At 39.7% G+C, this 23,205-nt stretch overlaps 2 protein-coding genes across 5 annotated transcripts in view; both read right to left on the bottom strand.

Moving 5' to 3' along the window:
* phf20a (PHD finger protein 20, a) overlaps positions 1-9,997 on the bottom strand; it is a 28,052-nt gene extending 18,055 nt beyond the window's left edge. Inside the window, exon 1 of one of the 3 annotated variants that reach the window (XM_084100090.1) lies at positions 9,872-9,997. The gene's annotated coding sequence lies outside the window, so the exon portion shown is untranslated. The remainder of the gene's footprint in view (positions 1-9,871) is intronic. The other 2 variants (XM_084100092.1, XM_084100091.1) reach the window with 2 other exon arrangements.
* Positions 9,998-10,505: 508 nt separating this feature from the next.
* Positions 10,506-23,205, bottom strand: part of arhgap46a (Rho GTPase activating protein 46a) — a 33,214-nt gene continuing 20,514 nt past the window's right edge. Inside the window, exons 1-9 of one of the 2 annotated variants that reach the window (XM_084100559.1) lie at positions 22,679-22,766; positions 20,527-21,829; positions 17,626-18,250; positions 16,762-16,854; positions 14,668-14,741; positions 14,382-14,581; positions 12,322-12,413; positions 12,036-12,205; positions 10,506-11,938 (exon numbers count right to left, since the gene is read on the bottom strand). In XM_084100559.1, the coding sequence (XP_083956685.1) occupies positions 11,744-11,938; positions 12,036-12,205; positions 12,322-12,413; positions 14,382-14,581; positions 14,668-14,741; positions 16,762-16,854; positions 17,626-18,250; positions 20,527-21,771 (2,694 nt within the window). In that variant the 5' untranslated portion in view covers positions 21,772-21,829; positions 22,679-22,766 and the 3' untranslated portion in view covers positions 10,506-11,743. Of the gene's footprint in view, positions 11,939-12,035; positions 12,206-12,321; positions 12,414-14,381; positions 14,582-14,667; positions 14,742-16,761; positions 16,855-17,625; positions 18,251-20,526; positions 21,830-22,678; positions 22,767-23,205 lie in introns of those variants that run through there. The other variant, XM_084100558.1, reaches the window with a different exon arrangement.

Genomic DNA, 23,205 nt, shown 5'->3' on the forward strand with positions numbered 1-23,205 from the left:
TAAGTGTTTACATTTTTTTTTAAACCGAGTAGAAACATAAGTAATTAAAATGTATTATTATAACGTTATTATTGTACAATTTAAATGTAGGAAGAAGTGTATGGAGCGAATTATGTGCCATAATTATAACAAACAAATCCAGCATTTTGCAAACAAACTCAATCTACTTCGCAAAGGAAAACTCCACTCGCAAACAAACTCGATCCGCTTTGCAAAGGAAAACTCGACTCGCAAACAAACAGAAAGCAATGTGCAAGCACAAAGGTCAGTTTGAGTGAAAATGCAGTGGAGTTACAAATATGTATTGTGTTTTACAAATATAAATAAATGAGCCAAGATAATACTTCACAAATATATACAAACCATCCTTCAAATTGCATGTAACCTTTGAACAAATACCAAATCTAGTGCATGCAAATGCATATCTGTCTGTTATGATTGTGTGACGCTTCGCTTTTTATGAGATCTCTCGGCTCGATTTTCTCACAAATGTATCCAGGCAGATTTTCTCACAAATGCGTCCAGGCAGATTTTCTCACAAATGCAGTTGAGCAACTTCCTCTTCTAAAACAGTAGATGGCGCTAAACTAGAGGCTAATTTAGCGCTAGTCTCCCAGGAGAAGCACTGATTTGAAACTTGCCTTTGCCTACAGCTGAGGAAAATGACCGGTGAACGGGTGTGTTTCTGTCTTATTTGATCTATAATTAACCTTTTTGAGGTTTTCTCTTGCAAAATGTTTATTGCCTATCTAGACAGAAATCCACATTAGCACTTAGTAGCACTTCATTCTCTCTAGGATCGGGGAATCTATAAGCTGAAAGCTCTGCCATCTTGTTGCTTTTTGTCATTTTTTTCTGCATCGGACTCATGCGAAATTACTAAATTAGTGATTATGTCTACACTGAACAAATCTATTTCTTTCGTTCTCCATAAATGAATGAGAACATTTCATTTAATTGAGCGGCGGGTTTCATTTGTGTGTCCAAAATAATAATTTGGGCACGGCATACGTCACAGGCAAGATAAGAAACAATTGTATATTGTTTGTTTTGTTCATTAATTATTTTATTACATTAACAGTAAAGCTGACTGAATTCCAACTAAATAAATAAATAAGTGGGACCCTCCTTTCAATTAAATGAAATGTTCTCATTCATTTATGGAGAACGAAAGAAATAGATTTGTTCAGTGTAGACATAATCACTAATTTAGTCATTTCGCATGAGTCCGATGCAGAAAAAAATGACAAAAAGCAACAAGATGGCAGAGCTTTCAGCTTATAGATTCCCCGATCCTAGAGAGAATGAAGTGCTACTAAGTGCTAATGTGGATTTCTGTCTAGATAGGCAATAAACATTTTGCAAGAGAAAACCTCAAAAAGGTTAATTATAGATCAAATAAGACAGAAACACACCCGTTCACCGGTCATTTTCCTCAGCTGTAGGCAAAGGCAAGTTTCAAATCAGTGCTTCTCCTGGGAGACTAGCGCTAAATTAGCCTCTAGTTTAGCGCCATCTACTGTTTTAGAAGAGGAAGTTGCTCAACTGCATTTGTGAGAAAATCTGCCTGGACGCATTTGTGAGAAAATCGAGCCGAGAGATCTCATAAAAAGCGAAGCGTCACACAATCATAACAGACAGATATGCATTTGCATGCACTAGATTTGGTATTTGTTCAAAGGTTACATGCAATTTGAAGGATGGTTTGTATATATTTGTGAAGTATTATCTTGGCTCATTTATTTATATTTGTAAAACACAATACATATTTGTAACTCCACTGCATTTTCACTCAAACTGACCTTTGTGCTTGCACATTGCTTTCTGTTTGTTTGCGAGTCGAGTTTTCCTTTGCAAAGCGGATCGAGTTTGTTTGTGAGTGGAGTTTTCCTTTGCGAAGTAGATTGAGTTTGTTTGCAAAATGCTGGATTTGTTTGTTAAATTATGGCACATAATTCGCTCCATAGTAGTGCACTGCCCTACAAATCAGTTCATTTTAACCTTTAATATTATAGTGATACATCATCTGGATTCCCTGTATAGTTTACAGCATTAGTTGAGAGAGATTTTTTCCTTGAGGAAATATTACCATGTACCATGTACCTGGTAGTCCACAATTAATCGATATCAAATTGAATTGAATCAAAATCTAAGCGTGAAATTTGTGTCAATGTCCAGCCCTACTTAATACATTCAAGTAGACTATTTAAGAGCTAACATGAGAGAAATTAACCCTAATGAAATGTAGTAAAAGTGATTAAATTTTTCCTTTTCCGTTAAATATAATTATAACATTAGCTGACACTCTGAAGTCTGAACTGTATCATTAATAATAATAATTAATAATAACAACAACAACAACAACAACAACTGTATTTTGGCAGTAAAACAATTATGTACAATTATTAACAATTATGTATTTATTGTCACAGCTTGCTAAAATCACATAACATGGCCACTGGTTACTGACAAAATTGCACTGTTTTGTAAAAACAAACTTTTAACAAAGTAAGTATTTGACTTGTAATATAAATCTTTCAGATACAACTTTTGATTTTAATAATGTATTTTTTAATGTTGATATTAACTTTAACTAAGATTAATAATAAATACTTTAGAAGTAGTTATCAATGTTAGTTCATGTCAACTAATGTAGTTAACCAATGTCAACAAAAGATTTGTATTTTCATGCTACACGTTTTTATTACCATTAATATTATTAAAATAGTTTAAATGATTAAGAATGAATAATTCAATTAATAATTATTTAAATGTTTATGCTTAAATCACAAGATTTATTGTTTTGACCTTTGAAAGCCATGATATTCCATCATTTCTTTTTATAGGTCTATCAAGGAAAAAGCGAAATCTTTCCCAGTACTCCCTGGATCATCTCTGATCTACAGCATTTGACTTAGAAACAGTGTAGGTGCACAGAATCCAGGTCATGGCATCATTCCACTAAACACAACGCGAACAACAGACTTAGCTTAATTATCAATAGCCTACTTAACTAAGACTCTTTGTCACAAGTTAAGCTTGGTGACAGGACATGAATTGCATGGACTTGATACACATGCACACATCACTATCTGATTATGCCGGCATTTACCATCTTTTAAGATCAGAATGATGTTGTAATGTGTTTCCCCCATTTGAAATGAATCTGATATACATTTTGTTTTCTGTTTAACTCAATGATTAATTTTCTTTAATAACTTCACAACCAGGTATAATTGCAATCAGAATTACCTTTTATTTCTTGAAAGAATTACCCCCAAAACTTTGTTTTGGCTGTTGGCCTACTGGTCTCATCCCATGCTGCACCATCAAACAGCCCGTTTGATTCAAACATGTTTTTGTAGCATTAGCATTGCCTAATTGGACTGAACCATTGGTAATTTTGTATGGGGGTGGGGGAATATCTGGTAAACAATTTTTCCCTTTTCATTTCCTTTTTTTTTTTTGGTTTAGTGTGTTGGTGGTTAAGTACCCATGGGTTTACACAGTGTTATTTGTGAATATGTTTAGTGTTTTATTATTTTTATTTTTTTTGGTGTATAATGTGTTGTATGTGTATTCCCTGCTTGTTCATTTGGAACAGGCTGAGGGTGGAGTTAGTCCTTATAAATAGGGAACTGTAGAGACTATTAGGCAGTCTTGGTCTGTTAAGGCTGGAGGTGTGATGCTGTTGCGAATTGGACCGAATTATTTGGTGTAGCCTTTTTGCACAATGTTGCAGTTTTTGTTTTGTCTTGTTTGTACCTTTCAATGTAAATATTTTTTTTTTCTCTCATTATAATAAACCACCGTTTGGAGATCCACTGAACCTCTGCCCGCTTGTTCAAATTATTCTCCCTGACCACTGGGCCATCTCTTACAGTTGGTGTCAGAAGTGGGATAACCCTGGTCATAAACAAGCTGGATTATTTTTGCTCATTGAGATGCCACCAAAGCTGAGGGGTCAGCCTGAGGAGGGCAATGAGCAAGATCTGGGACAAGGTGCAAGTGGAGGTTCGTCTGCTGCTGAAGTTACTTCATCGGGAGGAGAAGCAGCCATCACCAGTCTTTCCAAGATGTTCCAGAGCTTTATGGAATATCAGCGAGATCGTGATGACAGGCAAGAGAGAGAAACGGCCCGTCGGGAACAACAATACAAGGTCCTCCAGCATCAGGTCAGCCAGATACAGCTTGACTTTGAACACACCAGGGCTGGTGTGTCTACTTCGGGTAAATTGGCTCGAGTAATGGACCAAGAGCTACGTATGACAAGGCTGGAAGACAACGACGACATTGAGCATTACCTCACAACCTTTGAACGACTCGCAGAAGTCGTAAAATGGCCAAAGGAGGACTGGGCTATACGCCTTATCCCGCTGTTGACTGGTAAAGCACGGAGTGCTTTTGTCTCTATGGATCCAATATTGACGCAGGATTATAATGCGGTCAAACAGGCAATCTTGTCAAAATATGAAATCAACTCTGAAACCTATAGACTGAGATTCCGAGGGCGTGAGACTCCAGTAGAAGAAACTCCCAGAGAACTTTATGTACGCCTCAAGGATCTGTTCTGCAAATGGGTAGAGTTTGACAGCTGCGACAAGGAGGACATTATGGAGACTTTGGTGTTAGAGCAATACTTGCGAGTGCTCTACCCGGAAATAAGGACTTGGGTCAAAGAAAGGAATCCCTTCACTGCTAAAGAAGCTGCTACACATGTGGAGGCCTACATTGCAGCACGAAAAGGCCCTGGCAACTATCGATATGCAGGCATGATACATCCTGGCAGGGGTAAGTCTGAAGGAACTGGGGCTGGTTTAAACTCTTATACCACTAGTCCAGCCAAGATCCTGAAGCCCATCCACAATAAGACTTATACTGCTAAGGCCCCACAAGGAGGACAACATTCTGACAGGACCGATGTTGTGTGTTTTAATTGTGGAGAACGTGGTCATACTAGCCCTTTTTGCCCCTTGAAAAAGCCCAAAACCACCAGTCTTTGTTGGGTGCCCCGTCCTAATCATTCCCCCACCCATGCCCACAACCCAGAGCCCACTATAACCGTCTTGCTTAATGGTAAACCACTCACTGCCCTAATAGACACAGGTTGCTCCCGTACGCTGGTACAGTCTCAGTACATCCCTAGAGATATGTGGAATGAGGAGGAAACCGTCTCCATTGTCTGTGTACATGGAGATAGAACAGAGTTACCCACAGCAGATGTATATATTGAAATACACAACCAGCCTTATCTGATGGGTGTGGGGGTAGCCACCAATCTCCCCTTCCCCATTTTGTTGGGTACTGATGTCCCTATTTTGTCAGATCTAGTGCAGAGCAGCACTTGGTGTGGGGTAGTTACAAGGGCCCAAACCCAGCATAAAAGGCAGGAGACAGAGATTAATGCTTTGAATGAGATGCCTTTTTCAACTGCTGACATAGAGGCAGAGCTTAAGCCCACTGATGAAGAGAGGTTAGCGAGGCGTAGGGAGGAGGTGAAGGGACTTATTGACAACGCTGACCATGTTGATCTAGATTTAGGGGAACCTGAACTAACCGAGTCTGATGTAACTATACCCAACAACTTAGCTAAGTTACAAAAGGAAGACCCCTCTCTGGTGGAGTTCTTTAAGCAAGCTGAAAAGGGTTGTCTCTTGCATGGCCTGGGAGAAACATATGTTCTCAAGGCGGGCCTTCTCTATAGGAAGAGTAGGGAGGAAGGAACTCAGTTGGTTGTACCTAAAGCATACAGGAAGGAGGTGCTTGAGCTCGGACATACGATTCCCTGGTCTGGTCATTTAGGTTTCATGAAGACCCTTATGAGAGTTTCTAAGAGGTTTTACTGGCCTAAGATGTATACTGAAGTGAAAGAGTACTGTAAGTCTTGCCCCGAGTGTCAGCTCACAACTAGTTATAAACCTCCCTATGCACCGCTGCACCCATTACCTGTCATTGATATGCCTTTTGAGCGTATTGGAGTAGATGTGATAGGTCCACTAGAAAGGAGCCAGTCAGGGAACAGGTTCATTCTTGTTATCTGTGACTATGCCACTAGGTATCCCGAGGCTTATCCTCTCAGAGAAGTCACTGCTAAGCAGGTAGCAACTGCACTTCTCAGATTCTTCACTCAAGTAGGCATACCTAAGGAGGTCCTAACAGATCAAGGACCAAATTTCATGAGTCGCACCCTGCACCAGGTTTATCAACTCTTAGGAATTAAGAGAGTAAGAACTACCCCTTATCATCCTCAGACAGATGGCTTGGTTGAAAGGTTCAACAAAACTCTAAAAAATATGCTGAAAAAGTTTGTTTCAGAGACTGGAAAAGATTGGGACAAGTGGTTGCCATACCTGTTGTTTGCGTATCGGGAGGTACCCCAAGCATCAACAGGATTCTCTCCCTTTGAACTCCTCTATGCTCACCCAGTCAGAGGTCCTCTTGATGTTTTAAGAGAGTCCTGGGAAGCATCAGCAAAGCCAGGTCAAATAAACATTATTTCTTATGTCCTAAAGATGAGAGAACAGTTGGAGAAAACTACAGCTATGGCTCGAAAAAACCTTCTTCAGAACCAAGCACGTCAAAAGGAATGGTATGATCAAACAGCCAGAACCCGCAGCTTTGAAGAAGGAGATGAGGTATTGTTACTTCTGCCTACTTCAGAAAACAAGCTACTGGCCAAGTGGCAGGGCCCTTACCGGGTCCAACGGAAGGTAGGCCCAGTCACCTATGAAGTTTACATTCCATCGAGAAGTAAGCCTTTGCAGACATTTCATGTTAATCTACTAAAAAGATGGCATGTGCGACCTCCATCCTCTGTTTCTCCAACTAGCACCAGTGGATCAAGCCCAGAGGAAACCTTGTTCATTCGAGCAGTGGAGGACGAAGAGGAGGTAGAGGAACAATACTTCCCTCTTCCTCGCCAATCTGCTCAACTAGATTTGTGCCAACTGTCCGAACATGGGAAAAAGCAATTACTGGACCTGATACCACCGGGTCTATTCAAAGAGACACCTGGTCTGACCAAAATGGTATCACACCACATTACCCTGCACAATGCTAAACCCATTCGCCAACCTGTTTACAGAATACCAGAACGACTCTTGCCTGCCTTTAAAGAGGAGTTAGAATCCATGCAGAATCTGGGGGTCATAGAGCCATCTGCCAGTGAGTGGAGTAGTCCAGTCATCTTGGTGCCCAAGAAGGATGGCAGCCTTCGTTTCTGCTTGGACTTTCGGAAGGTAAACAGCGTCAGTAAATTTGACTCCTATCCCATGCCCAGGGTAGATGATCTTGTGGAACGACTGGGACGAGCTAAGTACATCAGCACCCTAGACCTGTGTAAAGGCTATTGGCAGGTTCCGTTGACCCCAGAGAGTCAGGAAGTGACAGCCTTCCGAACACCATTTGGGCACTTCCACTTCCGGGTATTGCCTTTTGGCATCCATGGGGCACCATCCACCTTTCAACGAATGATGGATCAGCTCCTACGAGGTACAGAGGGATATGGAGCGGCTTATCTAGATGACATTGTCGTCTATAGCAAGTCATGGGAAGAACATCTGCTTCATCTGAAAGATGTTCTAGGGAGGATTAAAAGTGCAGGACTCACCCTTCGCCCTGACAAGTGTTTTTTGGCCAAGCAAGAAACACAATATCTGGGATTCGTTCTGGGTCATGGAATGATTCGGCCTCAAGTCAGCAAAATTGAGGCTATTAAGTCTGCTGGAAGACCACAGACGAAGAAACAAGTGCGGTCCTTCCTTGGACTCAGTGGATGGTATAGACGGTTTATACCAAACTTTTCTGCACAAGCTGCTGCACTGACCAGTCTCACCAAAAAGGACAAACCAAACAAGGTGGTGTGGACTGATGAATGTGAACTTGCTTTTCAGGGCTTAAAAGACACTCTATGCAAGGAGCCAATACTGCAGAGTCCCGATTTTGAACAGGAGTTTACTGTGCAAACCGATGCTTCTGAGCACGGCATTGGAGCCGTTTTGTTACAGGGGCAGTCAGGACAATTAAGACCGGTGGCTTATATTAGTAGGAAGCTCCTTCCCCGTGAGTCTAGGTACTCTACGGTAGAGAAGGAGTGTTTGGCTATTAAATGGGCCCTGGACTCCCTACGTTATTATTTGCTGGGCCGGAAATTTAGACTGGAAACTGATCATCGGGCCCTGTCCTGGTTGGGGCAAATGAGAGACACTAATTCTAGGATTACAAGGTGGTTTTTAGCTATTCAACCATTTGATTTTGAAGTCCTTTATAGATCAGGCACCCAAAACTGTACTGCGGACTATCTTTCACGGACACCTTACGAGGTGTCTGGAGAAGGGGGGGAAAATGTCACAAGTTAAGCTTGGTGACAGGACATGAATTGCATGGACTTGATACACATGCACACATCACTATCTGATTATGCCGGCATTTACCATCTTTTAAGATCAGAATGATGTTGTAATGTGTTTCCCCCATTTGAAATGAATCTGATATACATTTTGTTTTCTGTTTAACTCAATGATTAATTTTCTTTAATAACTTCACAACCAGGTATAATTGCAATCAGAATTACCTTTTATTTCTTGAAAGAATTACCCCCAAAACTTTGTTTTGGCTGTTGGCCTACTGGTCTCATCCCATGCTGCACCATCAAACAGCCCGTTTGATTCAAACATGTTTTTGTAGCATTAGCATTGCCTAATTGGACTGAACCATTGGTAATTTTGTATGGGGGTGGGGGAATATCTGGTAAACAATTTTTCCCTTTTCATTTCCTTTTTTTTTTTTGGTTTAGTGTGTTGGTGGTTAAGTACCCATGGGTTTACACAGTGTTATTTGTGAATATGTTTAGTGTTTTATTATTTTTATTTTTTTTGGTGTATAATGTGTTGTATGTGTATTCCCTGCTTGTTCATTTGGAACAGGCTGAGGGTGGAGTTAGTCCTTATAAATAGGGAACTGTAGAGACTATTAGGCAGTCTTGGTCTGTTAAGGCTGGAGGTGTGATGCTGTTGCGAATTGGACCGAATTATTTGGTGTAGCCTTTTTGCACAATGTTGCAGTTTTTGTTTTGTCTTGTTTGTACCTCTCAATGTAAATATTTTTTTTTTCTCTCATTATAATAAACCACCGTTTGGAGATCCACTGAACCTCTGCCCGCTTGTTCAAATTATTCTCCCTGACCACTGGGCCATCTCTTACACTCTTATTTCTATATGTAACTTTTATGTTTAAGTTTAAATTCAACATTCGGTTTCTATTAATAAAAATGTTAGGAACAGGATATTAGATCTATCAAAATGTTACCAAACTACAAAATAAACCATAACAAAACACACTTAACTTATTTGCTCTTGTCTGAGAAGTCATATAGGTGAGAGTGATTAAATGTGATTTCATCGGGGGCCACCAAGTGCCTGACAATGACAATGGAAACAATAGAGATTCCATATATTTCAATACTACACTACATGGCTGCTTATTATTCTCAGATTACATATTCCTGCCTGTCTTTAGCCAAAAGCAGACAGGGGACATCATTTAAGACGATTTGAAATGCTACAGGATCATTTTCATCTTAATGAAAACACAAGCAGACGTTAACTTCCTGACTGATCCACACCCTCCACGAGAATAATAATGACATGGATAGTAATGGGCGAGTACATCGCCACTCCCACAAATACAAGCTGTAAATCACAACATGCATCTATCAATGCACGTTACGACATTTATTTAATTTCATTAGCGTTACCTAAAATCTGCAATTACAGATTCAGTTTTCTAAAACAGCATCTTTAAACATATCGTACTCGAGCAAAGTCTTGCCATTGCGAAAACAGTATTGTATAATGCTATAAATATCAGTTACCTGCAGCGATATCCGTCTCTTTATATACAAAGGCGCGTCGCGTCTTTTATTGTAACCACGTTGGGCGCGAGACGCACTTACTATTTTCCAATGTGTTCCACAGACTACCGGTATGAACAATACCAGAACTGCGCATGCGTCAGCGACTTCGCGTCTATATAAAGACGCCTGGGAGCTTTATTGTGATTCACACAGCACATGCATTACTTTAATACATTACCCTTTAAAAGTTTGCATTCATTAGAATTTTTTTTTAAAGGACATTTATAATGTTTTTTTTAAATAAATATTCAGAGAATCTTGAACATTTGTTTTATCAGGAACCCACGAAAATATCATGCAGCACAACTGATTTACATAGAATCATTTCCGAAGGATCATGTGACACTCAAGACTGGAGTAATGATGCTGAAAATTCAGCTGTGCCATCACAGGAGTAAATTAAATATTAAAATATAAATAAATAAATGTAGCCTTGGTAAGCGTAAGAGACTAATTTGAAAAACATCAACAAATTCTTACCAACCCCAAACTTTTGAACAGTAGTCTATTTATATAATGTAACATTATATAGGTATAATGTATAGAGTCTAATTTTATTTAAACCCCTAAAATATTAAATAAACAAATCACATCTTTGTGAAACTTTATTATACTTATTCCTCAACATCCATTTCACACAAAATACACACACAATCCAAAGGTTGTATAGAATATTTTGATCATACACAATCGGTCTATAGCACAGAATACTAAATACAAGAATTTAGATTTTCTATTTTCCAACAACTCACCACCACTCAGTTCCATTTATAAGCAACATCAGTAAAATAAGCAGCACTATTTACAAGCTTTATTTACATACAAAAACTCACAAAGAACATGAATACAGGAAGGGTACCTGTCTTTTTAGATAAGCCATGGATTTTATTTACTCTTTTCCCAGATTTTACATTTTAATTCTTCAAAGGCTTTTTTTTTTATTATTATTTTTTTTTACAGGCATCATACAATGGCATATAATTTCATTATCACTTCATATATTTGATTCATTTACAATTTTTTTAGAAGTAGTATTTCCAAATGGTATGTATGAGGCTGTGGACTTCCAATGGGAGCTGAAAATGTACTATTTCATGACTCTGGATTCAATTTTGCATAAATTACATTCCTGATTATCAGGGAGTAGCAGTTTCTTTAAAAAAAAAATAATCATAAAATAAAATAGAAAACTTTCACTTCTTAAAATACTGTATATTATATGATAGAGTATGAAAAAGTCACATTTTTCTCTTTTCTATAGTTACTCTTAGATCAAACTAAGAACAAATACAACGTTTATACATTTGTCATGTGCATAACAGATGACCTTTTCTTTAAAATCCACAAAGATACTGTCAGGACAAACAAAATAAAGTTTTCTTACAGCCTGTCACTATGACACTATACAACACAAGCAGAGTTTGAGTGCTCACAAAGCAATGCATCCATGCAAGTTACTTTGAACTTTGAACCTTGCAATGCACGTTAACGTATGTACCACTAACAATTCGTGATCATCACAACTGAAGATGTGCCTTTTTTAATGCATTTCTTGAACATGCAAAGAACTTAGGATGAAGGCATGACATTTCTGCCATGTTACCATCAATTTCACTAGTCTTTATATCGAGGAAGTGGGCAGAACACACCTAACTAACAAAACAAACACTGACGTTGTGGAGAGTTTTCCAGTTAAAATATAAACACATTTTTCACAAACAATCATCCTTAAAAGTGTACTTCTGTCTAAGATTTTGCCTAGTTTTTGTCCATGTTGTCATATTTGTGTATCACTGAATCATGTACTGCCATTGAGACGTAAGGAGAACTTTAAACAATGCCCTCTATGAAGCTTGTGTCCAGATGTACGATAAGCATTCGCAGAAAAGACATCTCCTTGCGGGTGTTCTCGAATATGACACGGGGGTCGTCCGACTGGCACCGAAGGCAATTAGGAGCCATTACCATTGCAAGGTTGTTTACGTCCATTTTAGTGACTGCAACATTCGTAGGCTGAGCAAAAACCTGAGGAAGACATGGGACATACATAAGTGAAATAAGACATTTGTTGTGAATTTGAAAGCATTGCTGCCCATTGTGTGTGTTTGAGTGTTGTGGCTACCTGCAGGAAGTGGATGAAGTAGCACAACACCAGCCGGTTGAGCTCAGGCAGCAACTGCACCACGCTGATGGCTGCCACAGGATCATCATAGTTACTGACACACTCCTTGTAGAAACTCATAGGGATAAGAGGCTCTTCCAGCTCACGGTACCAGAGCTTCATCAAAGAGGCTGAGGGAAACGTTGGTATAAGATGTTTAAACATGTCTGGTATTTTACTGGAATGCCAGTAAATATTGTCTTCGGATACGTAATATTCTTATAAACGCATGAGAACAGTTACTCACCAGGAACATTAGGGTCTGACAAATTTTCAGGAATCCTCCACTGGTCCACCTGTAGCTTCAGTGCATTAACTTCATCAATGTCACCAGGGACCCTGTAGGAGGAAATTGTAATGTTACACTCGGGAACCACCAGAGGGAGACAGCACACCATAATTATGCATGAACTAGACTGTGAGTTGGGCAAAATTGTATGTCCCCCAAGTTAGTCTTTCGCATCCATAAGTTGTGCAATTTCCCTCCCAAGAGATACATATATGACAGTAGGGGGAATCTATTTTGAAACTGCAGTTTGCCAAGCAACAAGCTACTCATTACTTGATATGTTTAAAAGGAGAGTTTTGATCATTCTAGCCTTTTGGCTCAAACTAAATCAATCACTACTAGGTACAGAATACTACGATACAAATGGATGCTTAGGACATACATTAGCCCAGTTAAAGTGCACAAGTTTATTCCTAACATGAAATTGGCACACTGTTTCACTGTATGTGGGAATGTAGAGAGTTGTAGGTGTTCTAAATCCATAAGAACTGTGGCAACGTCTCCAAAACGAAGAACCTGAACAAACCTGCCTCCAAAGCTACAGTATTGTGTAAAGTTTTAGGCACTTGTGTAAAAATGCTGTAAAGTGAGGATGCTTTCAAAATTAATGTCATAAATAGGTTTCATTTATCAATTAACTTCCATTTACTAAATCAAATCCATATTTGGTGTGACCACCCCTGTGTTTAAAACAGCTTTTGTCCAGGTACACCTGCACATAGTTTTTCAGGTAGATTTGCATTTGCAGGCAGGTTTCTTCAAGCGTCTTGGAGACGTTGCCACAGTTCTTCAGGATTTAGTCTGTTTTAGTTTTTTTTCTGTTTCTTCATGCAATCCCAGACGGACTCGATTATGGTGAGATCAGATCTCCGTGTGAATCAGATCATACTGAATGTTGTCAGACTCCTTGTGCATACAAAAAGCTCACTGGATTATTACAATAAATAGCAAAAGGAATGTTTGGAAATGTAAACTGATATTTCCTACTGACACACTACAGCAAAAGACATAAATAACTGGCTTAAAACCATTTTTTTTTTGGTGAAAATACTAACATGCCTAATACTTTTGCACAGGACAGTATATCCTGTAAGGGTTGCTGTAACTGCAAACGGAAGCTCATAGATTCAGTTTAATACAAGCTAAACATGTTATTGCTTTAGCATGGAAAAGTATTCAAAAGCCCTATTTGGACGGTAATTGTTTCTCATGGGGTCGTAAGGTATTTTCAACATTTACAGGGGCTAGTATGTGATTTTATTGCCGTCCGAATCCAGAATGTCAGTGTTTTTCTCCCACCACCCGCGTAAAAATCCCTGGCCGAATTTTTTAAAGTTGTGTGGTGATTTAACTGCCGTCCAAATCCACATCTCTGAGCTTACAAGAAGAGATCACTTCAAAATTCACTGTTTAAATCCTTTTTGATCACTGTCGAGCACCTTCCTTACGATGCTGCGCTTAACTGTAATCTGCATGCATTTTAAAGATGAACACTTTTATTACTGAAATGCTGGAAAGTATTTACAAGAACAATATTTCATCACCGCTCCACCTCAGCGAACAAAAAGGAGAAAGAGAAAAAAGCACTATAACTGTATACAATTACAAAATACAGAGTTGAAAAAAGGGAGAAAAAAGTCTAAGTGTGTAGTTAACTACACTACAATTTACGTTGGAGATTTTAAAGGGCACAAAGTCCTTTTAAATAAATGAACAATGTGATGATATGATTTATTTTTGCTGTCAGAGCGAAAAAAAGCAATTAGTGTGAGAGTATTAAATTTCTAATAAAACTAAACTAATTAATACATACTACCATTTAAAGGTTTGGAGTACCTAAGATGTTTTTTTTTTAATTAGTACTTTTATTTAACTGCGCTAATGACACATTACCAAAAAATGTAACTAAGCTGGTAGCGTCACAACTTTTAATTATTTACTTGTCAACACGCTCATTTAGTAAAATATAGTCTGCTCTTCTATTCTGCCTAATTAGTAGTGAGTTAAGCAGGACTTACCTGAATATCCCCTCAGCCTGAGCTCCACCCAGAGCCAGCACATACTGAGACAGCTGCACTTGCACCCATGGTAACTTCCTGTCTGGGAAGAGTTCACTCTGCCGCTCCATCACTTCCTCTAGAGAGCTGCCGAATAGTGAGGGGGTCATGATGGCACGTCGACTGTGGTCCACCTCCTCCAAGCTAGGCTTACGGAGACCCTTTATGGGAAATAGAGGAATTGCTACTTATTATCTTCTTTCTTAAACATCTGATTCTTCTTCGTGTGTATTTGTTAAAAACTCACCTTTTTCCCTCCAGTGACCGCCACTTTCTGGAGCTTCCGGTAGCAGTACTTGGCATATGTGCTGATGGGAAGTGCTAGAGACAAAAAGACATAATTTATTCCTACTATTCTTAGACACAGGATCTGCACAGCCTAATCGCTGACAGATTTACATCTAATGCATCAAAACCTGTTTTACAAGTTAAACACTTTGAGAACTGAGTCACTTTTTTTTGTCTGGAACGTGAGTTCCATATTGCTCTGTAATAGTTGTCATGGCACCAGCGATCATGGGATCACAGCGGCACGTGGGGAGTGAAGCACTTCAAAATGAGTCACTTTTTTAACAATGAATGAAAAATGATTTGGTTCCATCAAAAGTGTGGAGGAGGAAATCCAGCCTGCACATTCTGTTAGTAGTGACTCATCATATCAACATGTGAACTGGAGGAGAGGAAAAGACAGAGGGGTTTTCTACTAGGCTGTGTTTCATCAATGTGCTGTTTTGTCCTTCTGTTATGTAAGGACTATAAAAGTAGACATTGCAGAACATTTTCCATTACATAGAATAAATTATATTCGCAGATATCACTTGATGTCAGATTCTGAGACAAACTCCAGACTTGTAGAATCACTAAGATTTATTGTACATTCAAAAATTTTGAATTTATTGCACTCTGTGCTCAGTATTTTAGAGAAACCACAGCCTGTCTTCTTCAGGATTTCTCTGGTTTCACACAAGAGCTTCATAACTCCAAAGTTAAATCCATAGGGGGCATTTCTAATACCGTCACTGCAGGCTTTACGAATCTTAACTAAAGGAGCCAGATGGTAAAAACTTGTGCGGCGATAAAAAGCATCTTTTCTGGAATGTGCCCCAAACTCGACACCCCTTCAGATTTATAGCAAACAGGTGACACACATGCGTGTTGACACAACCTCTTGTTCATTTCCCCGCACCAGACTGCAATTATGTTTAATGAGAGATATTGCATCATAAATTTGCCCTTGATCTCTTTTTTTTTTTGGATTCCTGAACCTAAACAGTTCATTTACAGGGTAAACATACGGATTCTGCTTAATTCTGAATATTTTGCATGACTAAGTGCTGGTGGTCCAGCTCTGAAGCAACAGCTTGCACTCATTTGAAATGAAAGGCAACAATAAAGTGAAGGAAAGCCAGAGGAAACAACAATCTTTTCAGAGGCCACAAATGAGACCACACAGATCTTTGTGGTGACTCCCTATGTCAGAGAGATGAGTAAATTCCTGTTTTACAGCGGCCCCGTCATTAGGGCATTCAGCATCCCAATAAACTCCTCAGCTGAGCCGGCCCTACTTACAGACCAGATCTAACCTTGAGTATCCTCACATAGTGACTCACATCCATCTGCAGCACTATCTGTGAAGTTGACCCACTTATCTGGACATCTGCCCATCAGATCCAACTAAATGACTCAAAATCATTGCAGGCCATGAGCCATATCCTGCTCCTTCAAGTGGCCAGTGGCTGGTGCTAGTCTAATGTTCCTGTGACTAGAGATGGCTCATGAGTACTTCTTTAGCAGTGGCTGTGAGTCAATGTTATGCCATGTATGCAGGCAGTGAAAATCAGTGTAAGGGATCCTCACTGTGGTGAATGCCACGGCTATGTGTAGGCAGAAATCTGATGAGATCATCAGGACCAATCATTGTGGTAATACAGTAACAAGGTCAAAGTGTCACCATATGGAGATACAGTCATCTACTGATTAGCACACGTGATGCGTACTGCCCAAAAGGGCTAATTCAAATAGTTTTATTGACCTGTCAAATAATCAGTGTTGCTAATGCAGTGGGATGCACCCACAAATGAAGAGCACTCAATATATAGTTACAGAGACCTGCATACCAACATCTAATTCTTTATCAGTGTATAGTGGTACATTAAATCTCTAGTTGATCCATTACATAATCCAAATCTCTTAAAACTCTCTCAAATGTCTATTTCAACAAACTTTCCTCTGAACAAAGTGACTTTGAGGTCAATTTATTCTTTTTTTGTTTCATTCCAAAATGTGTCTCAGATAAGGAAACAGCCATAGTTAAAGAACGGGCCTGAGCCGGGGTAGGTACCTTCTGCTTCCTCCTCTGAGCTCTGTTTTCTCTTCTTCCTTGACTTTGAGTTCTTCTTCTTAATATCCTGCTGGTCCAGTATGTACAGGGTTACTGCAAAAGAGACGAAAAAAAACAAAAAAACATTTATATATATAAAATACTGCTTTCATTTGATATATATGTTTTAGAATAAAACTCGTTAAAAATATAACGAAAAAAATTTGTTAAATTATATGCAAAATTAATTAAATCACAATTAATTGCATGTTAAGAGGTAAGATTTTTTATTTATTTTTAAATTGACCTTTATTTGATCAAATATACAGTAAAACTAATACTGTTAAATATTATTAAAATTTAAAATAAAAACTATTTTAATATATTTAAAAATGTAATTTATTCCTGTGATGCAAAGCCGAATTTCCAGCAGCCATTCCAGTCTTCAGTGTCACATGATACTTCAGAAATCATTCTAATATGCTGATTTGGTGCTCAAGTAACATTTTCATTTTATTATCAATGTTGAAAAAAGTTTGCTGGTGGAAACCGTGGTAAAAAAAAAAATCATAAAATTATAAAAGTCTTAAAAAAACTCGTACTGCCCCAGAAAATTTGACTTTGACTTGCGGGGCTGTTGACAGGATGTGTTCTTTGCATTTTTAAGATGCCATAAGTTTTAAAAATGTGTCTTGAGGCCTTCCGTTCCATTCAGTGGGAAAAGGTTGTTCGTGTCACTGTTTTAGAACACAAGAATGTGTCCTGTGTGAACAACTTCTTGATGGTTTGGCGAGACACACTGCCTGTAGCCTATTTTTTTACTAGATTTACTAGAGAAGATTATTTTAAAATATTATTTGATTTTTAATTAACTGACAAACTCACTTTTCTTGTCATTGGTTGGCTCCAAGTGCCTCTGAATGTAGCCTTCCAGGTAGCAGCAGAACTTGGGTGAAGGAGCGAAGAAGGCGAGGCATACAGCCATAAGCTCCCAGCCTGCTGCCAGACTGCGTGGGCTGGTGTTGCCTGTGGTCTGCCTCACGAGCTGGACATAGAGCTCATCCCTCAGGCCCTGCATCCCCCAACACTTAGTGACAACTAGGAGAGCCGCATGCCGCCGGTCCAACCGTGAAGGTCGGTCTCCCATGTATGCCTGGACGAGCTTAAACATCTCGCAGGCTTCTTTGCGCACAGTGCGGTCGTTGGTCATCAGCATGGGTTTCTTGATGGAGCCGCGGTTCCATGACAGCATGTTGGCGATGGAGACTCGACGGCGGAACAGGCCCTGGGTGTGCATGTTCAAGTGCTTGCTGGCCCAGTCAGCCATGTTGGAGTCTGGGGGTGGTGGCTGACGGAGGGTGGCGTAGGATAGCTGGTAAGCCCCACCATCACCTCCCTGTAAATTGGTATCGCTGGCTATGTGGCGATGAGGGCCAAGTGAGCCCGTTCTGTTGTCTACCATACCTTTCTTTCTGCTGTCCAACTGAACCTTTGGCTCCAGAGTTCCCGCCTACAGAGGAGAAAAAACACGGTAAGAACAAAGGTATTCATAAAAAATCTATTTCTCTACAGCTTCAGTTAGTTCCGACTGCCGTTTACTGAACATGACCCTCAGTTATGTTCTGCAATAATTGCAGGATCGGCACCTAAAATCGTAAATTAACACAAAAATCACAATAATCTCCATCAAGCACTATGTAAAAAAAAAAGAATCCAATCCACTATAGATGAAGTATGACCAATCGCTGACATAAAAAATCCTTCTACAGCAAGTTGTTTCTCCTTCTATGTCTCTAAAAAATAGTGCAAATCCAGCAATGGCCTCATTTTGATCCCTAGAGGAATTTTGTCCTGTAATAAGGTCCCTTATGCAGTCATTGCCTCTCTTGCTGTACTGAAAGCTGTATTCCTGTTACAAAATCTAGACACAACATGTGTGCCAACTATAGAATATTTGGGACACTGTGGGTCAAATTTACATAATTCATAGAGGTCATTTAAGCAATACAATTAGAGTTCACCTTTGTAGAAACAATGTGGGTCTATTAAAACCATATGGTTTTTATTTTTATTAAAAATAATTATTTTTAAACTTACAGATCAGTATTATTTAAGCATTACTTATTTACTATATATATATATATTATTTACTAATATTTGGAATTAGCTTTTATTTTTATATTTTCCGGTTTTAATTTTCATACAGAAAAATATCTATTTAGATTTAATGTATTTTTATTTCACATTCAGTGATTTTAGTGCTTCAACTTGCACTTGTTTTATTTCAAATTTTTGAGTTTGAGTTTTTTTAAGTTTAAGTTGTTCCTCTAATTTATAATTTTATTTCAGCTTTATTTCAATTAACAAAACACAATTTTTTATATAGTTTTAGTTAACAAAAACACCACTGTTATGGATGGATTCCCCATGGTTCCCCATGAAAACAAGAAACAGAATCAAAACATATTTTCTGATTTTTTTCTCTGTGTATTCACTATCATCTGCCAAAGGTTTTGGGAAGCAGCACATTGAAATTGCCAGTGTGGTGAAATGGCTTATACACCAGGGAATGAGGTGATCTATGATGTCATCAGCTTATGGAACAATCCCCAGCAGGTTCCAAACCCCTATCGACTGCACTGTAGACACACAATTGGTCGGTACAGTGACCACGCCTGTCCAGGACCCAACTGTCCCGTCTGTGTCAGTGATGCTACCATATGGGCCACAGTATCCATCCTTCCTGCTCAATAGGCGTCGTGTTTTGGAGCTCCACTACATTCTGGCATTTCACCCATTACCCCCGCAGTTCACTGCTGGACTCGTATCAGAGGACCAGGGGTGGGGGTGGGGGGTAGTTGGGTGCGACGAGAGTAGATATCATCGCCTCTTTTTAAATAGGTAATAAAAACGTTTGCAACGATCAGCACCTGTAAGTCTCAAAGCCCTAAAACAATCCCTTTCATGTTTCCAGAGCTGATTGGATCGAAACCCAAGTAGTGAGTTCTTGAAAGCATTTGAGAAGTACGGTCCTCTGGGCGCCTGGCTGTTGAACAATGCAGATAGAATTCATCACTGAGGGAGGACATATTACAGCTTTGCTACGGGTCAGAGCGGCAGTAACCGTTCCTTTGAGTGAAATTATTGCCCTTAACTAGAATCATGTGCAGCCGAGGAATTACCTCTAACTTGCCTGACTGCAATGTTGAATACAAAAGAGAAAGATGTTGTTATACTGCCTGTTGCCTCATTGTAATTTATGTTTTAGACTGAAATAACTAAAAGACTGATATTTTACATCACTATTATGTTATAATGGCTGGTGTAAGGTGTACACAATACTCTGTTTCTAATACAGACCACAGGAAAAAAAATCAGACAGGCATGAAAAACTTCAACCAAAACAAAACGCTCTCCCAACAGTCTCACATAAAGATTAAACAAATACAACGTCTGGTTTTTAATGATGCTGAAACTCAAGATTGGTGGAAAAGAAGTGTGTCAGAAGTTCATTCACATATTTTTTACAAGACTGCAAATCTCTATAAAATAACAAGGGAAAAGCTACTCTCACGGAGGACGTGTAAATGTTAAGCTCATTATAAGTAAGTGATAGTTTACCAGAAGATTATATCGTTACAGACAATGGTGTGCCGTTGATAAATACCGATACCGTTTTATCACCCAGCCCTAACCAAACTAATGTTAACGAATTGAACTTTATTGTAGTGTTACCAAGTCGTTTCTACCAAATAAACAATTAAACTGAACATTTCTATGTTGTACCTGTGAGGGGGGTCCAGCAGTCTCAGGTGAGGACAAAGTCAAACTCTTCTCAAGCGTGTCCACCTTTTCATAAGTCCGCTTCTGCCGTCCAGGAATCTCCAGAGATGTGAAGGCCAAACTGGGATGGTTACTTGTCCTGCTTTGTGACCTGCTGCAAGATGCAACGTCCTCCCTGGAGGAGCACCGACCCACGCTGTGTGTGCGCTGTGAGGAAGAGTTCTCAGACATCTCAGAATCCAGACTAGCTTTGGTCTCCCGCATGGTGTTTGAGCGACTGACCACCTCCCTCATCTCTTCCATTAGGCGCTCGTTCAGGGCTGTAAGTTCCCCAGTGCTGCCCACAGACCCGGGTCGGCCCTGGGCTCCAGCACCTATCCTCCTCCTGCTTTTCCTCCGAAGGCTGGGAGACGAGCCAGTTGAGTAACCTGAGTCCTGGTAGCTAACGGCGGGAGGCGGTGGTGTGGAATAGTCCTGAGATCCTTGGCTGCCCTGCCGGCTGTGGTGCACTTCCATAGCTCTGAGCACACTCACTTCTAGGATCCTCCATGACTGCTTCTTCTCCAGGCTAGTGGGCTCCTTCTGAAGCCCCCTTGTTGGGAGAAGCAGAGACTCGGATGCTGAGGTCGGAGAAGGGCTGGGAGAGGGGACCGGTGAGGTGGAAAGGAGCCCTTGTTTGGGATCAACATTCACCATGTGCTTGATACACTCCAAGCCTGCTGGACTATAGTCTGAAGGGTTCCTCTTGTGTCTGGATCCGGTGTGAGACTGAACCGGGTGCTGGAGGAGTTTCATCTTCTGAAGGCTGTGATTGTGTCTGGATGGGCCATTGTGTAGGTGAGCACCTTCAACCTCCATATCTACTGGAGGCTCATCATAAATGGGGCAATCGGATGATGGATCGTCATAGAAACTTGCAGTTGCTCCATATTGAGGAGATACTGGCCTAAGTGAGCTGGACTGTGGTCTTAGAGACGCTGTAGAGTCCCCAGAGGTCACAAGGCAGAAGCTGCCATTGCTCGCCTTCCTCAAGTGGTGAGCCTGCTTTGAATCTGCTGCTATTTTTCCTCCTGGTGTGGTTTTGTAAGCCTGCGGGGACAGCATGTAGCCTGAAACAGATTTGACGCTGCCAGGATTGAGTGTGCAGGCACTATGGTCACTGGCTTTGCTCTGTGGGAGATGAAGGGAAGCAGCTCCGTTGGTTCCTCTTGTCTGGCTTCTGCCAATGCTGCTGACCTTTACCAACATGGCGGCTTTGGATCCAGGTGAGGGCTGCCACCTCTGAGATGTGTCTCTTTGCTCTTGCCTGTAAAAAGTAAAAGGAATGCATTTAAGTTAGACAAATTAGAAAATAAGAACCAAAAATAAGGAAAGAATTTGTAAAACACCAGAAGGCAACACAAATCTACAAAAGGAGAAGCAGTAAAAGCAAGTACAAGTTACTTTGTTAAAAAGCTAACCTATGAAGCCAAAACCAATCATCTTTATGACGCCTTTAACAAGTCTAAAACAGCAATCTCCATGGCTGTCTTTATCATCCAGACAAGTCTAGCTAAATTCTCAGCAATTTATGGAAACTAAGGGTCTGTGAAGAGTATAAAATGTCTATTTAAACATCCATAATGCCATTGTCAGGAAAACAAAACCATGATTGTTCAACTGAAATAGATTTTAAAACACTACAATGTTGGAGTGTAAAACAGTTTTGTGGTGAAAATGAATGTGGTTCCTTGAATTGTTCTTATTCAAAAGTTTGCCTACAACATGTTATTGTCACTAAACCAATCTGCTTCTGTTTGTAAACCCAACAACTCACACAGCTTCAGTACTCCTAGACAGTGTTTCATTCTGAAGACAAAAGATCTAATCTATTCACATCAGGCAGACTAATCATTTAGACACAAATGTACTTGCACTATTCCCAACAGAATATTTTCTGGCTTCATAAATCTTCTGTATTTGTTAATTTACTCAATCTCCAAAATGAAACAATATACATTATCATAGTAATTTCCAATAAAATATTAGAAAGTACAGAGTGAAAACACAAAATAAGTGATAGGTCTTTAAAAAAGAAAGTTAACAACTTGCAGATAATCCCTAATCGTACAAAACAAAAAATCAAAGCAAAGAGAGTAGTAAATACTTAATTTACCGTTTTTGTGTGAGGAGATGAACGCCTGTACTGTACTGAAAGAAATCTATAAGGGATATGCTTTCACAGAGCTTTTATGTACACAACTGGATACCACACTAAAAAACCCCCAAGAAATCCTCTGATAAAAACTGCTCAGGCGACCGTCTCTGGGGATTTCTAATGAGTCACTTCTCAAATGAAGCTCTGGTCCTGCTTCCTCTTACACCGCTACAATCCATAAACACAAACAAAACAGACCTACCCTATCAAACTCAGAAAGAAGGTAAGAGATAAGAGTTCTGTCAGACTGTAGGTAAACACTTATTTAACTATCACATTGACTATGATAATCCACTGTTGCATTCTGAAACAACACAGGATCATTGCCTTCTCTTCTATTCGCTGAGGCATTTTCTCTCATTAGAATTGTTCCCTTTTCTTCTCAAATCATTTCTCACATTTTTGAAGATAAACAGCCGTTTGAAATGCCAGACAGGTACAGCATATAGGAAGACTGGAAGTCAGCCATCTGGCAGAGCCCCAAG

This window comes from Abramis brama, assembly GCF_963993115.1.
Source record: "Abramis brama genome assembly, chromosome: 23".
In the NCBI taxonomy this organism is placed as follows: Eukaryota; Metazoa; Chordata; class Actinopteri; order Cypriniformes; family Leuciscidae; genus Abramis; species Abramis brama.